The sequence below is a fragment of the Pristiophorus japonicus genome, chromosome 14, assembly GCF_044704955.1.
Source record: "Pristiophorus japonicus isolate sPriJap1 chromosome 14, sPriJap1.hap1, whole genome shotgun sequence".
Taxonomy (NCBI): Eukaryota; Metazoa; Chordata; class Chondrichthyes; family Pristiophoridae; genus Pristiophorus; species Pristiophorus japonicus.
The window spans coordinates 75,802,265-75,819,213 of record NC_091990.1 but is presented as its reverse complement, the minus strand read 5'-3'; the positions used below and the strand labels follow the sequence as shown (position 1 = coordinate 75,819,213).

The following is a 16,949-nucleotide window of genomic DNA, read 5'->3' as shown; positions in this document are numbered from 1 at the left end:
TAGAGGAACAAGACTCGGTCATTCAAACCCTCGCCTTTGATCCACACGCTATACTTTCTGTTGCTCAATGTTGTGACAGTCGGAATGAGTGAGCATTAGCGGTTTGGATCGTACAGTCTTGAGAATGTAATGATTTAGTGTTTTCCCATCTGTTCTTCAAAAGTGACTCCAACAATCTCCTTCATCCTTAATGTTATTTGAAATGTTATTCCTTCTGTTCCAACAGAACCTACCCACTACAATGCACCAGGTAAAGTAACGTGTTAGTCAGAGTATGATGTCTCTGATTTCCGCACGTTTTGACCTCCACACCTGTTTCCCAGTATCTCCAATCATTTTGATGTGTCAATCGCTCGGGAGTCCTTGAAGAGCTACTGGCTTACTGGAAGCCCAAGCGGCAATATGATCCCTATACCCGGGGCAGTATGCATCGGCGTGTACACACATAATTGAAATGAGCTGATATCATGACAACACGCAAGGTCAGCTGGACTGTGTACATGGACACGGTTTGCACCCTGAGATCGAGCATTGTATTGAGAAGTGATAATCTACCGTAAGCTGACCCTTGGCCAGTCATGAATTACATTTGTGATATTAGTTGTTATAAACTGGACATTACTTACAATTTACACCCAGGTGAGGACCAAATGGCTGGTTACGCTGATTCTCTGGGATTTCTGCCAGTCTCCCTCCACAATTACGGCAGGAGTTCAGTGGTGGCTCAGCAGAATTTCAGGACTGATGTCATTGACCACAGGCCCAGGATTGGATCAGTGAAAGAATCTAATAAATGAGAGAGGTGTGATCTGTTGCCTCTGGAATATTCATTCGATCAGAATCAATCATTGGTCAGATTGGTCTCTTGCCATTTATCCAAACTACCTGCGATTGAGCTTCACATAGGAACAAGAGTAGGGCATTCTGCATGCTCAAGTCTGTTCCGCAAATATTATTTCCTGGTAGTCTAGCAGTTCTAACAAGCGAGCATTAGTTGTTTGTGTTGTACAACTTGGTTTGGAAATTATTTTGCGTATACTCCATCTGTTCTTTCATGCCATGTGTGCCCAACAATCACCTTCCTCTTTAATCTTAATTCAAATGTTATTTCCCCTTTTCCAGGAGAACCTTCTCACTATAATCGCCCAGGTACATGTTCGCGCTGGAATTTCTTTGATTTTGAGACGTTTTGAATTCGACCCAAATCTTCGCCAGTTGCCAGTCATTTTAAGTGACAATATTTCGGGAGACCTCTAACAGATCATCATAGTCACTCCCTCGAAACGAGGATGACTTGCTTCCACGCCAAAAAGGGATGTGTTTCAATGAAGGACCTGATATTCCAGATCCCGAACTACATCCTGAAGGGTGGAAGTTGCCTGTGAGTGGATTTTTTTAACGTGGGGTGGCCGTTGCTCACCAGCCACCACACGGGAGAACTCTAAGAGATGCTGGGTCACTGGAAACCTAGTCACGTTATACAGAGCTGACAGCCCTCAGTGCACACAATCGAGCAAAGAAACAGCAATAGGAGTTAACAAACATTCAGTACGCTCCCTATACACCGCCCAGGGGCATAGGTGTGGTCATCAAATATTTAATATCGCTGCGGCCATGACATACACACAGTCAGCGGGACTGTGCACATGGACAAGGTTTAAACCCTGAGATCTGCCTCTATAGGATTGGTATGCATCGGATATGGAAACTACCAGCCATTGTACTTCACAAAGGAACAAGAGAAGGGCATTCAACCTCTCGAACCTGTTCCGCTCACTTTACTTTCTGTAACTCTGTTTTGGCAGTTCTAACGAGCAACCACTAGTTGCTCTATTGTACAGCTATGTGTAGGAAATTAGTTAGAGACTTTCCCATCTCTTTCTAAGTGACCAATCATCTACTTCCATTCATAAGTTAATTCAAATTTTAATTCTCCTTTTTCAGAAGAACCTCACTACTACAATCCATCACATACAAAAAATGGTACTCAGAGTTTGAATGTCTTTGATTTCGAGACAATTTGACTTCTACCCCCTCTCCCAGTATCTCGGGAGCCCTTTGAGTTTCTGGGTCACTGGATACCCCGGGATCAATGCGATCAAGCAGTGTGCATCGGCGTGGACACGGATTATTTAAATAAGCAGATCTCATGACATCACACAAGGCCAAATGGGCGGGGTTTGCAGGCTGAGATCTGGCTCAGTCCTGAGAGCGGCTGATCCACCGCCCGCTGATCCTTAACACCATTCATTATATTTGCTGTGGTGACTATTATAACTGTTATACCTTACATTTTCAACTCAGAGAAGACCATGTGGCTGTTTATGCCGTTACTCTAGGATTTCTGCCAGTCTTCCACCAGAATTACGGCAGAAGATCAGTGTTGGCTCAGCAGGATTTCAGAGCCAATGTAATTGACAACTGTACCAGGAGTGGATGAGTGAATGATTCTAAAAAATTGCGTGAGCTGTGATTCGTTACGTTTGGTTCTCTGCTTTGAGCAGAATGAAAGCATGGGTCAAATTGGTGTCTCTCTGGTTTGGAGACTATCAGCCATTGTACTTTACAGAGGAACAAGTGAGGGCCATTCAGGCCCTCAAGTCTGATCCACACACTTTACTTTCTGTTGCTCAATGTTTTGGCAGGAGTAACGAGCGAGCATTCGCTGATTCTTTTATACTGTTTTGAGAATGTAATTATTTAGTGTCTTTCCCATCTGTTCTTTAAACACGTGTGTGTATAACAATCTCCTTCTTGTTTCATTTTAAATGAAATGTGATTCCTTCTATTCCAGTAGGACCTTCCCGGTATAATCCACCAGGTAAAGCGACATTTAAGCATTAGAATTTCTTCGACTTTGAGATATTTTGACTTCGACCCAAATCTTCCCCAGTTGTCCAATCATTTTTCATATCATATCACGGGAGACCTTTAAGAGATGCTGGGTCATTGGAAGCCCAGGCATCATTGCGCTCCCTATACCCGGGCCAGGGGCATAGGTGTGGTCACCAAATATTTAATATCGCTGCGGCCATGACATCACACACAGTAGGCGGGACTGTGCACATGGTGAAGGTTTAAACCCTGAGATCTGCCTCTATAGGATTGGTGTCCATCGGGTATGCAAACTACCAGCCATTGTACTTCACACAGGAACAAGAGAAGTGCATTCAGTCCCTCGCTCACTTTACTTTCTGTAGCTCTCTGTTTTGTCGGTTCTAACGATTAGTTGATTGTATTGTACATTTGTGTGTAGGAAATTAGTTAGTGATTTCCCATTTCTCCTGTTATTAAGTGCCTCGTCAATAATCTACTTCCATCCAACGTTAATTCAAATGTTTATGCTCCTTTTCCAGAAAAACCTCACTACTACAATCCATCAGGTAAAAAAAGTGATTATCAGAGTCGTTGATTTTGAGACATTTTGGCTTCTACCCACTCTTCCCCATACACCCAACTATTTTCAAGGGACAATATCTCGGGAGCTCTTTAAAAGCTGCTGGGTCACTGGGTCCCCAGGGATCAATATGATCCACCAGTGTGCATTGACGTGAACACGGATTATTTAAATGAGCAGACCTTATGACATCACTCAAGGTCAAATGTGCCTTCGGATAATCTAACGTAATCTACCATAAACTCACCCTTGGCAGGGCATGAATTACATTTGTCGTATTAGTTGTTATAAACTGGACAGTACTTACAATTTACAGTCGGGTGAGGACCAAATGGACTGGTTACGCTGATTCTCTGGGATTTCTGCCAGTCTCCCTCCACAATTACGGCAGGAGTTCAGTGCTGGCTCAGCAGAATTTCAGGACCGATGTCATTGACCATTGGCCCAGGATTGGATCAGTAAAGAGAATCTAATTAATGAGAGAGGTGTGATCTGTTGCCTCTGGTTCGCTCCTTCGATCACAATCAATCATGGTCACATTGGTCTTTTGCCATTTATCCAGACTACTGGCGATTGAGCTTCGCAGAGGAACAAGAGTCGGGCATTCTGTACCTTCGAGCTTGATCCACACGCTTATTACATTCGGTAGCTCAATGTTTTGGCAGTCGTAACGAGCGAGCATTAGTGGCTTGGATTGTACTGTTTTGAGAATGTAATTATATTGTGTCTTTCCCATTTGTTCTTTAAACATGTGTGTGTCCAACAATCTTCTTCCTGTTCCACTTTAATTGAAATGTTATTCCTTCTGTTCCGGCAGAATATACCCCCTACAATCCACCAGGTAAAGACTTTGATGTCTCTGATTTCTGCACGTCTTGTCCTCCACACCTTTTTCCCAGTATGTCCAAACATGTTTATATAACAGTAGCTCGGGAGTCCTTGAAGAGCTGCTGGCTCATTAGTAGCCCAGGCAGCAATATGATCCCTATACTCAGGCCAGTGGCATCGGTGTGGTCACCAAATATTTAATATCGTTGCGGTCATGACATCACACACAGTCAGTGGGACTGTGCACATAGTCAAGGTTTAAACCCTGAGATCTGCCTCTATAGGATTGGTGTGCATCGAATATGGAAACTACCAGCCATTGTACTTCACACAGGAACAAGAGAAGGGCATTCAGCCCCTCGAATCTGTTCCGCTCATTTTACTTTCTGTAGCTCTCTGTTTTGGCAGTTCTAACGAGCTTGTATTGTACAGCTGTGTGTAGGAAATTAGTTAGTGACATTCCCATTTCTTCTTTAAATAATTGACTAGTCAACAATCAACTTCCATTCAAAGTTAATTCAAATTTTAATTCTCCTTTGCCAGAAGAAGCTCACCACTATAGTCCATCAGGTTAAAAAAAGTGATTTTCAGAGTTTAAATACCTTTGATTTTAAGATATTTTGACTTCTACCCACTCTTCCCCATACGCCCAACTATTTTTAAGGGACAGTACCTCAGGATCTCTTTAAGAGCTGCTGCGTCACTGGCTCCCCAGGGATCAATACGATCGAGCAGTGTGCATCGGCGTGGACACGGATTATTTAAATGAGCAGGCCTCATGACATCACACAAGGCCAAAAGGGCGGGGTTTGCAGGCTGAGATCTGGCTCAGTCCGAAGAGCGGCTGATCCACCACCCGCTGATCGTTAACATCATTCATTATATTTGCTGTAGTGACTGTTATACACTGGGCAGTGACTTACATTTTACACTCAGGAGAAGACCATATGGCTGTTTATGCCGTTACGCTGGAGTGGATCAGTGAATGATTCGAAGAAATGAGTGAGATGTGATTTTGCATGTTTCGTTCTCCGCTTCGATCAGAATGAAAACATGCTTCAGATTGGTGTCTATATGGTCTCGAAATCTAGCCATTGTACTTCCTAGAGGAACAAGAGTAGGTCATTCAAACCCTCGAGCCTGATCCAAACGCTTTACTTTCTGTTGATCAATGCTGTGGCAGTTGGAATGAGCGAACATTAATGGTTTGGATTGTGCAGATTTTGAGAATATAATTATTTAGTGTCTTTCCCATCTGTTCTTCAAACGCGTGACTCCAATAATCTCCCTGTTTAATGTTAATTGAAATGTTATTGCTTCTGTTCCAGCAGAACCTACCCACTACAATGTACCAGGTAAAGTAACGTGTTAGTCAGAGTTTGATGTCTCTGATTTCTGCACGTTTTGTCCTCCACATCTGTTTCCCAGTATGGCCAATCATTTTGATGTGAGAGTAGCTCGGGAGTCCTTGAAGAGCTGCTGGCTCACTGGAAGCCCAGGCAGCAATATGATCCCTATACCTGGGCCAGTGTGCATAGGCGTGTACACACATCATTGAAATGAGCTGACATCATGACAACACACAAGATCAGCTGGACTGTGTACATGGACGAGGTTTACACCCTGAGATCTGGCATTGTACTGAGAAGTGATAATCTACCGTAAGCTCACCCTTGGCAGAACATGAATTACATTTGTGGTATTAGTTGTTATAAACTGGACAGTACTAAAAATTACACCCAGGTGAGGACCAAATGACGGGTTACGCTGATTCTCTGGGATTTCTGCCAGTCTCCCTCCACAATTACAGCAGGAGTTCAGTGGTGGCTCAGCAGAATGATGTCATTGACCACTGGTCCAGGATTGGATCAGTGAGAGAATCTAATAAATGAGGGAGGTGTGATCTGTTGCCTCTGATTCGCTCCTTCGATCACAATCAATCATGGTCACATTGGTCTTTTGCCATTTATCCAGACTGCCGGCGATTGAGCTTCACATAGGAACAAGAGTAGGGCATTCTGCATGCTCAAGTCTGTTCCGCAAATATTATTTCCTGGTGCTCTAGCAGTTCTAACAAGCGAGCATTAGTTGTGTGTGTTGTACAGTTTTGTTTTGGAAATTATTTTGCGTATTCTCCATCTGTTATTTCATCCCGTGTGTGTCTAACAATCACCTTCCTGCTTAATCTTAATTCAAATGTTATTTTCTATTTTCCAGGAGAATCTTCCCACTATAATCCCCCAGGTAAAGACACATGTTAGCGCTGACATTTCTTTGATTTTGAGACGTTTTGAATTCGACCCAAATCTTCGCCAGTTGCCAATAATTTTTAAGAGGCAATATCTCAGAGACACTGAGTCACTGGATGCCCAGTCACGTCAAGCAGAGCTGACAACCCTCAGTGCACACAATTGAGCAAAGAAACAGCAACTTTTCAGACTTGCCAAAGAGGAGTTAACAAACAGTCAGTACGCTCCCTCCCAGGGGCATAGGTGTGGTCACCAAATATTTAATATCGCTGCGGCCATGACATCACACACAGTCAGCGGGACTGTGCACATGGTCAAGGTTTAAACCCTGAGATCTGCCTCTATAGGATTGGTGCCCATCGGGTATGGAAACTACCGTCCATTGTACTTCACACAGGAACAAGAGAAGGGCATTCAGCCCCTCGAACCTGTTCCGCTCACTTTACTTTCTGCAGCTCTCTGTTTTGGCAGTTCTAACGAGCGACCATTAGTTGATTGTATTGTACATTTGTGTGTGGGAAATTAGTTAGTGACTTTCCCATTTCTTCTTTAAATAGGTGACTAATCAACAATCTACTTCCATTGAAAGTTAATTCAAATTTTAATTATCCTTTTCCAGAAGAACCTCACTACTATAATCCATCAGGTTTAAATAATTGATTTTTAGACTTTAAATGTCTTTGATTTTGAAACATTTTGACTTCTACCCACTCTTCCCCACACGCCCAACTTTTAAGTGACAATATCTCAGGATCCCTTTAAGAGCTGCTGGGTCACTGGAGGGGGTTGACTTATGAGGAAAGGTTGAGTAGGTTGGGTCTCTACTCATTGGAATTCAGAAGAATGAGAGGCGATCTTATCGAAACGTAAAAGATTATGAGGGGGTTTGACAAGGTGGATGCAGAGAGGATATTTCCACTGATAGGGGAGACTAGAACTAGGGGGCATGATCTTAGAATCAGGGGCCGCCCATTTAAAACTGAGATGAGGTGAAGTTTCTTCTCTCAGAGGGTTGTAAATCTGTGGAATTCGCTGCCTCAGAGAGCTGTGGGAGCTGGGACATTGAATACATTTAAGGCAGATATAGAGAAGTTTCTTTAACGATAAGGTGATAAGGAGTTATGGGGAGCTGGCAGGGAAGTGGAGCTGAGTCTCTGATCGGATCAGCCATGATCTTATTGAATGGCGTCGCAGGCTCGAGGGGCGGTATGGCCTACTCCTGCTCCTATTTCTTGTGTTCTTATGTTTTTATAAGCAGGGATCAATAGAATCGAGCAGTGTGCATCGGCGTGGACACTGATTATTTAAATGAGCAGACCTCATGACATCACTCAAGGGCAAATGGGCGGGGTTTGAAGACTGAGATTTGGCTCAGTCTTGAGAGCGGCTGATCCACCGCCCGCTGATCCTTAGCACCATTCATTATATTTTCTGTAGTGGCTGTTATACACTGGGCAGTGACTTACATTTTACACTCAGGAGAAGACCATATGGCTGTTTACGCCGTTACGCTGGAGTGGATCAGTGAGTGATTCTAAGAAATGAGTGAGGTGTGATTTAGCATGTGTCTGCTTTGATCAGAATGAAATCATGGGTCAGATTGGTGTCTATATACTCTCGAATGCCAGCCATTGTATTTCCTAGAGGAACAAGAGTAGGTCATTCAAACCCTCGAGCCTGATCCACACGCTTTACTTTCTGTTGCTCGAGGTTATGCCGGTCGGATTGAGCGAGCATTAGCGGTTTGGATTTTACAGATTTGGGAATATAATTATTTAGTGTCTTTCCCATCTGCTCTTCAAACACGTGACGGGAACAATCTCCTTCATCTTCAATGTTATTTGAATTGTTATTCCTTCTGTTCCAGCAGAACCTACCCACTACAATGTACCAGGTAAAGTAACGTGTTAGTCAGAGTTTGATGTCTTTGATTTCTGCACGTTTTGACCTCCACACCTGTTTCCCAGTATGGCCAATCATTTTGAGGTGACAGTAGCTCGTGAGTCCTTGAAGAGCTGTTGGCTCACTGGAAGCCCAGGCAGCAATATGATCCCTATACCTGGGCCAGTGTGCATAGGCGTGTACACACAGCAATGAAATGAGCTGACATCACGGCAACACACATGGTCAGCTGGACTGTGTACATGGACGCGGTTTGCACCCTGAGATCTGGCATTGTACTGAGAAGTGATAATCTACCGTAAGCTCACATTAACACGTTAGCAGGGCATGAATTACATTTGTGGTATTAGTTGTTATAAACTGGACAGGGCTTACAATTTACACTCGGGTGAGGACCAAATGACTGGTTACGCTGATTCTCTGGGATTTCTGCAGTCTCCCTCCACAATTACGGCAGGAGTTCAGTGCTGGCTCAGCAGAATTTCAGGACCGATTTCTTTGACTATTGGCCCAGGATTGGATCAGTGAAAGAATCTAATAAATGAGAGAGGTGTGATCTGTTGTCTCTGGTTCGCTCCTTCGATCAGTATCAATCATGGGTCAGATTGGTCTCAGACGACCGGCGATTGAGCTTCACATAGGAACAAGAGTATGCACCCTCGAGTCTGTTCAGCAAATATTATTCTTGGTGCTCTAGTTCTAACAAGCGAGCATTAGTTGTGTGTGTTGTACAGTTTTGTTTTGGAAATTATTTTGTGTCTTCTCCATCTGTTCTTTCATCCCGTGTGTGTTCAACAATCACCTTCCTGTTTAATCTTCATTCAAATGTTATTTCTTCTTTTCCAGGAGAACCTTCCCACTATAATCCCCCAGGTAAAAGCACAAGTTAGCGCTGGAATTTCTTTGATAGTGAGACGTTTTGAATTCGACCCAAACCTTCGCCGGTTGCCAATCATTTTTAAGTGGCAATATCTCGGGAGACCTAAAGAGATCTTCGTCAACTGCCCCTCCAAGCGAGGATGACTTGCTTCCACGGCAAAAAGAAATGAGTTCACAGGTGTTTCAATGAAGGACCTAATATTCCAGATCCTGAACTGCATCCTGAAGGATGGAAGATGCCTGTGCGTGAATTTCTTTATCGTGGGGTGGCCGTTGTAAACCAGCCACCACAAGGGAGACCTCTAAGAGATGCTGGGTTACTGGAAACCCAGTCACGTCAAGCTGAGCTGACAACCCTCAGTGCACACAATCGAACAAAGAAACAGCAACTTCTCAGACTTGTCAAAGAGGAGTTAACAGTCAGTACGCCCCCTATACCCGGGCCAGGGGCATAGGTGTGGTCACCAAATATTTAATATCGCTGAGGCCATGACATCACACACAGTAGGCGGGGCTGTGCACATGGTCATGGTTTAAACCCTGAGATCTGCCTCTATAGGATTGGTGTCCATCGGGTATGGAAACTACCAGCCATTGTACTTCACAAACGAACAAGAGAAGGGCATTCAGCCCCCCGAACCTGTTCCGCTCACTTTACTTTCTGTAACTCTCAGATTTGGCAGTTCTGACGAGCGACCATTAGTTGTTGTATTGTACAGCTATGTGTAGGAAATTAGTGACTTTCCCATTTCTTCTTTAAATAAGTGAATGATCAACAATTTACTTCGATTCAAAGTTAATTCAAATTTCGATTTTCCTTTTCCAGAAGAACATCACTACTACAATCCATCAGGAAAAAAAGTGATTATCAGAGTTTAAATGGCTTTGATTTTGAGACATTTGGACTTCTACCCGCTCTTCCCCATACGCCCAACTATTTTTAAGTGACAATATCTCAGGATCCCTTTGAGAGCTGCTGGGTCATTGGCTCCCCAGGGATCAATACGATCGAGCAGTGTGCATCGGCGTGGCACGGATTATTTAAATGAGCAGACCTCATGATATTACAAAAGGCCAAATGAGCCTTGCAATAATCTACGGTAATCTACCGTTAACTGACCCTTGGCAGAATATGAATTACATTTGTGGTATTAGTTGTTATAAACTGGACAGTACTTACAATTTACACTCGGGTGAGGACCAAATGACGGGTTACGCTGATTCTCTGGGATTTCTGCTGGTCTCCCTCCACAATTACGGCAGGATGTCAGTGGTGGCTCAGCAGAATTTCAGAACTGATGTCATTGACCATTGGCCCAGGATTGGATCAGTGAGAGAATCTAATAAATGAGTGAGGTGTGGTCTATGCATCTGGTTCGCTCCTTCGATCAGAATCAATCATGGGTCAGATTGGCCTCTTGCCATTTATCCAGACAACCGGCGATTGAGCTTCACATAGGAACAAGAGTAGGGCATTCTGCATATTCGAGCCTGTTCAGCAGATATTATTTCCTGGTGCTCTAGCAGTTCTAACAAGCCAGCATTAGTTGTGTGTGTTGTACAATTTTGTTTTGGAAATTATTTTTTGTCTTCTCCATCTGTTCTTTCATCCCGTGTGTGTCCAACAATCACCTTCCTGTTTCATCTTCATTCAAATGTTATTTCTTCTTTTCCAGGAGAACCTTCCCACTATAATCCCCCAGGTAAAGACACATGTTAGCGCTGGAATTTCTTTGATATTGAGACGTTTTGACCTAAACGCAAATCTTCCCCAATTGTCCAATCATGTTTAAGTGGCAATATCTCTGGAGACCTTTAAGAGATGCTGGGTCACTGGAAGCCCAGGCATCAGTACTCTCCCTATACCTGGGTCAGGGGCATAGGTGTGGTTACCAAATATTTAATATCGCTGAGGCCATGACATCACACACAGTCCGTGGGACTGTGCACATGGTCAAAGTTTAAACCCTGAGATCTGCCTCTATACTGACAACGGATAACCGACTGTCCACTGACCTTTGACAGAGCATTAGTTATAGTGTTTTATTTGTTGTATTAAAGTAGACAATGACTTACATTTTACACTCGGGTGAGAACTGAATGGCTGTTTACTCCGATGCTCTGGAATTTCTGCCAGTGTCCCGCCAAGTTTATGACAGGAGAGCAGTGGTGGCAGGGCGGGATTCCAGGGTCGATGTCATTGACCAGTGGCCCAGGATTGGAGCAGTGAGAGATTCTAATAAATGAGTGAGGTGCTTGTGATTCTCTGCAAACTTGGGACAGATTGGTGTCCATCGGGTATGGAAACTACCAGCCATTGTACTTCACAAATAAACAAGAGAAGGGCATTCAGCCCCTCGAACCTGTTCCGCTCATTTTACTCTCTGTAGCTCTCTGTTTTGCCAGTTCTAACGAGCGACCATTAGTTGTTGTATTGTACAGCTATGTGTAGAACATTAGTTAGTGACCTTCCCGTTTTTTCTTTTAATGTGACTAGTCAACAATCTACTTCCATTTAACGTTAAATCAAATTTTAATTCTCCTTTTCCAGAAGAACTGCACTACTACAATCCATCAGGTAAAATATGATAGTCAGAGTTTGAATGTCTTTGATTTCGAGTCAATCTGACTTCTATCCACTCTCCCAGTATCTCAGGATCCCTTTAAGAGCGGCTGGGTCACTGGATCCCCAGGGATCAATACGATCGAGCAGTGTGAATCGGCGTGGACACGGATTATTTAAATGAGCAGACCTCATGACATCACACAAGGCCAAATGTGCCTTATGATAATCTACAGTAAGCTGAGCCTTGGCAGAGCATGACTTACATTTGTGGTATTAGTTGTTATAAACTGGACAGGACTTAACTTTTACACTCGGCTGAGGACCAAATGACAGGTTTCGCTGATTCTGTGGGATTTCTGCCAGTCACCCTCCACAATTCCGGTCGGACTTCAGTGGTGGCTCAGCAGAATGATGTCATTGACCATTGGCCCAGGATTGGATCAGTGAGAGAATCTAATAAATAATAAATGAGAGAGGTGTGGTCTGTTATCTCTGGTTCGCTCCTTCGATCACAATCAATCATGAGTCAGATTGGTCTTTTGCCATTTAACCAGATTACCTGCTATTGAGCTGCACACAGGCACAAGAGTAGGGCATTCTGTACCCTCGAGCTTGATCCACACGCGTGTTACTTTCTGTTTTGGCAGTCGTAACGAGCGAGCATTAGCGGCTTGGATTGTACTGTTTTGAGAATGTAATTATTTTATGTCTTTCCCATCTGTTCTTTAAACATGTGTGTGTCCAACACGCTTCTTCCCGTTTCATTTTAATCGAAATGTTATTCCTTCTATTCCGGCAGAATATACCCCCTACAGTCCACCAGGTAAAGAGTTTGATGTCTCTGATTTCTGCACGTTTTGACCTCCACACCTTTTTCCCAGTATGTCCAAACATGTTTAGATCACAGTAGCTCGAGAGTCCTTGAAGAGCTGCTGGCTCACTGGAAGCCCAGGCAGCAATATGATCCCTATACGCATAGGCGTGTACACACAGCATTCAAATGAGCTGACATCATGACAACACACAAGGTCAGCTGGTCTGTGTACATGGACGCGGTATCCACCCTGAGATCTGGCATTGTACTGAGAAGTGATAATCTACCGTAAACTGACCTTTGCCCGGGCATGAATTACATTTGTGGTATTAGTTGTTATAAACTGGACAGTTTACACTCAGGTGAGGACCAAATGACGGGTTACGCTGATTCTCTGGAATTTCTGCCAATTACGGGAGGAGTTCAGTGGTGGCTCAGCAGAATAATAGGACAGATGTCATTGACCACCGGCCCAGGACTGGATCAGTGAGAGAATCTAATAAATGAGAGAGGTGTGATCTGGTTCGCGCCTTCGATCAGATTCAATCATGGGTCAGATTGGTCTCTTGCCATTTATCTAGACTACCGGCGATTGAGCTTCACATAGGAACAAGAGTAGGGCATTCTGCACACTCGAACCTGTTCCGCAAATATTATTTCCTGGTGCTCTAGCAGTTCTAACAAGCGAGCATTAGTTGTGTGTGTTGTACAGTTTTGTTTTGGAAATTATTTTGTGTCTTCTCCATCTGTTCTTTCATCCCGTGTGTGTCCAACAATCACCTTCCTGTTTAATCTTCATTCAAATTTTATTTCTTCTTTTCCAGGAGAACCTTCTCACTATAATCCTCCAGGTAAATACACATGTTAGCGCTGGAATTTCATTGATTTTGAGACGTTTTGTCTTTGACCCAAATCTTCGTCAGTTGCCAATCATGTTTAAGTAGCAATATCTCGGGCGACCTTTACGAGATGCTGGGTCACTGGAAGCCCAGGCATCAGTACGCTCCCTATACCCGGGCCAGGGGCAGAGGTGTGGTCACCAAATATTTAATATCGCTGCGGCCATGACATCACACACAGTCAGTGGGACTGTGCACATGGTCAAGGTTTGCCTCTATAGGATTGGTGTCCATCGGGTATGGAAACTACCAGCCATTGTACTTCACAAAGGAACAAGAGAAAGGTATTCAGCCCCTCGAACCTGTTCCGCTCACTTTACTTTCTGTAGGTCTCAGCTTTGGCAGTTCTAACGAGTGACCATTAGTTGCTTGTATTGTACAGCTATATGTAGGACATTAGTTAGTGACTTTCCCATTTCTGCTGTTAAAAAGTGCCTTGTCAATAATCTACTTCCATCCAACGTTAATTCAAAGCTTTATGCTCCTTTTCCAGAAGAACCTCAATACTACAATCCAGCAGGTAATAAAAAAAATAGAATTTTAATGTCTTTGATGTCGAGACAATCTGACTTCTATTCACTCTCCCAGTATCTCGGGATCCCTTTAAGAGCTGCTGGGTGACTGGATCCCCAGGGATCAATCCGGTCGAGCAGTGTCCATTGGTGTGCACACAGATTATTTAAATGAGGAGACCTCATGACATCACACAAGGTCGGCTCGACTCTGTAAATGGTCGGGGTTTGCAGGCTGGGATCTGGGTCAGTCCTGAGAGCGGCTGATCCACCGCCCGCTGACCCTTAACACCATTCATTATATTTGCTGTAGTGGCTGTTATACACTGGGCAGTGACTTACATTTTACGCCTGGAGAGGACCCTATGGCTATTTATGTCATTACTCTGGGATGTCTGCCAGTCTCCACTCCAAAATTACAGCAGGAAGTCAGTGTTGGCACAGCGGGATTTCATAGAAACATAGAAAATAGGTGCAGGAGTAGGCCATTCGGCTCTTCGAGCCTGCACCTCCATTCAATGTGATCATGGCTGATCATGCAACTTCAGTACCCCATTCCTGCTTTCTCTCCATATCCCTTGATCCCTTTAGCCATAAGGGCCACATCTAACTCCCTTTTGAATATATCTAATGAGCTGGCCTCAACAACTTTCTATGGTAGAGAATTCCACAGGTTCACAATTCTCTGAGTGAAGAAGTTTCTCCTCATCTCGGTCCTAAATGGCTTACCCCTTATCCTTAGACTGTGACCCCTGTTTCTGGACTTCGCCAAGATCGGGAACATTCTTCCTGCTTCTAACCTGTCCAATCCCGTCAGAACTTTATATGTTTCTATGAGATCCCCTCTCAGTCTTCTAAATTCCAGTGAATATAAGCCTAGTCGATCCAGTCTTTCTTCATATGTCAGTCCTGCCATCCCGGGAATCAGTCTGGTGAACCTTTGCTGCACTCCCTCAATCGCAAGAATGTCCTTCCTCAGATTAGGAGACCAAAACTGCACACAATACTCAAGGTGTTGTCGCACCAAAGCCCTGTACAACTGCAGTAGGATCTCCCTGCGCCTATACACAAATCCCCTTGCTATGAAGGCCAGCATGCCATTTGCTTTCTTTACTACCTGCTATACCTGCATGCCTACCGTCAATGACTGATGCACCATGACACCCAGGTCTCATTGCACCTCCCCTATTACTAATCTATCACCATTCAGATAATAATCTGCCTTCCTATTTTTGCCACCAAAGTGGATAACCACATTATACTGTATCTGCCATGCATTTGCCCATTCACCTAACCTGCCCAATCCCTTTGCAGACTCCTAGCATGCTCCTCGCAGCTTGCACTGCCACCCAGCTTATTGCCGTCTGCAAACTTGGAGATATTACTCTCAATTCCTTCATCTAAATCATTAATGTATATTGTAAATAGCTGGGGTGCCAGCGCTGAACCCTGCGGCACCCCACTAGTCACTGCTTGCCATTCTGAAAAGGACCCGTTTATTCCCACTCTTTGCTTCCTGTCTGCCGACCAGTTCTCTATCCACATCAATACATTACCCCCAACACCATGAGCTTTGATTTTGCACACTAATCTCTTGTGTGGGACTTTGTCAAAAGCCTTTTAAAATTCCAAATACACCACATCCACTGGTTCTCCCTTATCCACTTTACTAGTTACATCCTCAAAAAACTGTAGAAGTTGGTCAAGCATGATTTCCCTTTAATTATTCCATGCTGATTTGGACCATCTTTGGACTCATCTTTATTCGAGGTTACCAGTCAATGTACGTCACATAGGGACACGAGTAGGGCATTCAGCCCCTTGAGCCTGTTCTGCAAATATTAGTTTTGGCAGCTGTAACAAGTGAGAGTTAGCTGTTTGTATTGTGCTGGTTTGTGTAGGAAATTGTTTAGTGTCTTTTCCACCTCTTTTATCACGTGTGTGCCAATAATCTCGTTCCTTTTTCATCTTAATTCAAATTTCAATTCTTCTTTTCCAGCAATACCTTCCCACTTTAATCGACCAGGTAAAGAAACATGTTAGCGCTCAAATTTATTTTATTTCGAGACATTTGAACAAATCTTTCCCATTTGGCCAATCATGTTTAAGTAGCAATATCTCGGGAGACCTTTAAGAGATGCCGGGTCACTGGAAGCCCAGGCATCAGTACACTCCCTATACCCGGGCCAAGGGCATAGGTGTGGTCACCAAATATTTACTATAGCTGCGGCCATGACATCACACACAGTCAGCGGGACTGTGCACATGGTCAAGGTTTAAACCCTGAGATCTGCCTCTATACTGACAATGGATAATCAACTGTCCACTGACCTGTGACAGACCATTAAATATACTTGTTGTAGTGGCTGTTAAAAACTGTTTACTCCAATTCGCTGGGATTTCTGCCAGTGTCCCACCAAAATAATGGCCAGAGAACAGTGTTGGCACAGCGGAATCTCATTGTCATTGATCACTGTCGCAGGATTGGATCAGTGAATGATTCTAATAAATGAGTGAGGTGTGATTTAATACGTTTCATTCTCTGCTTCGATCAGAATCAATCATGGGTCAGTTTGGTGCCTCTCTGGTTTCGAAAGGCATTCAGCCCCTCAAACCTGTTCCGCTCACTTTATTTTCTGTAGCTCTCTGTTTTGGCAGTTCTAACGAGCGACCATTAGTTGCTTGTATTGTACAGCTATGTGTAGGACATTAGTTAGTGACTTTCCCATTTCTCCTTTTAATAAAAATCTACTTCCATTTAACGCTAATTCAAATTTTAATTCTCCTATTCCAGAAGAACCTTACTACTACAATCCATCAGGTAATGACTGTCTATGATGTCAAATCATTTTGACTTCTACCCACTTTTCCCCATATGTTCAAACATTGCTAAGTGTATCTCG

At 43.7% G+C, this 16,949-nt stretch overlaps 1 protein-coding gene across 1 annotated transcript in view; it reads left to right on the top strand.

The window, feature by feature from the left end:
* LOC139279611 (mucin-6-like) overlaps positions 1 to 16,949 on the top strand; it is an 838,525-nt gene that overhangs the window by 724,369 nt on the left and 97,207 nt on the right. Inside the window, exons 48-53 of the mRNA XM_070898726.1 lie at positions 11,807 to 11,833; positions 12,621 to 12,644; positions 13,460 to 13,486; positions 14,028 to 14,054; positions 16,046 to 16,072; positions 16,841 to 16,867. Of these exons, the coding sequence (XP_070754827.1) occupies positions 11,807 to 11,833; positions 12,621 to 12,644; positions 13,460 to 13,486; positions 14,028 to 14,054; positions 16,046 to 16,072; positions 16,841 to 16,867 (159 nt within the window). The remainder of the gene's footprint in view (positions 1 to 11,806; positions 11,834 to 12,620; positions 12,645 to 13,459; positions 13,487 to 14,027; positions 14,055 to 16,045; positions 16,073 to 16,840; positions 16,868 to 16,949) is intronic.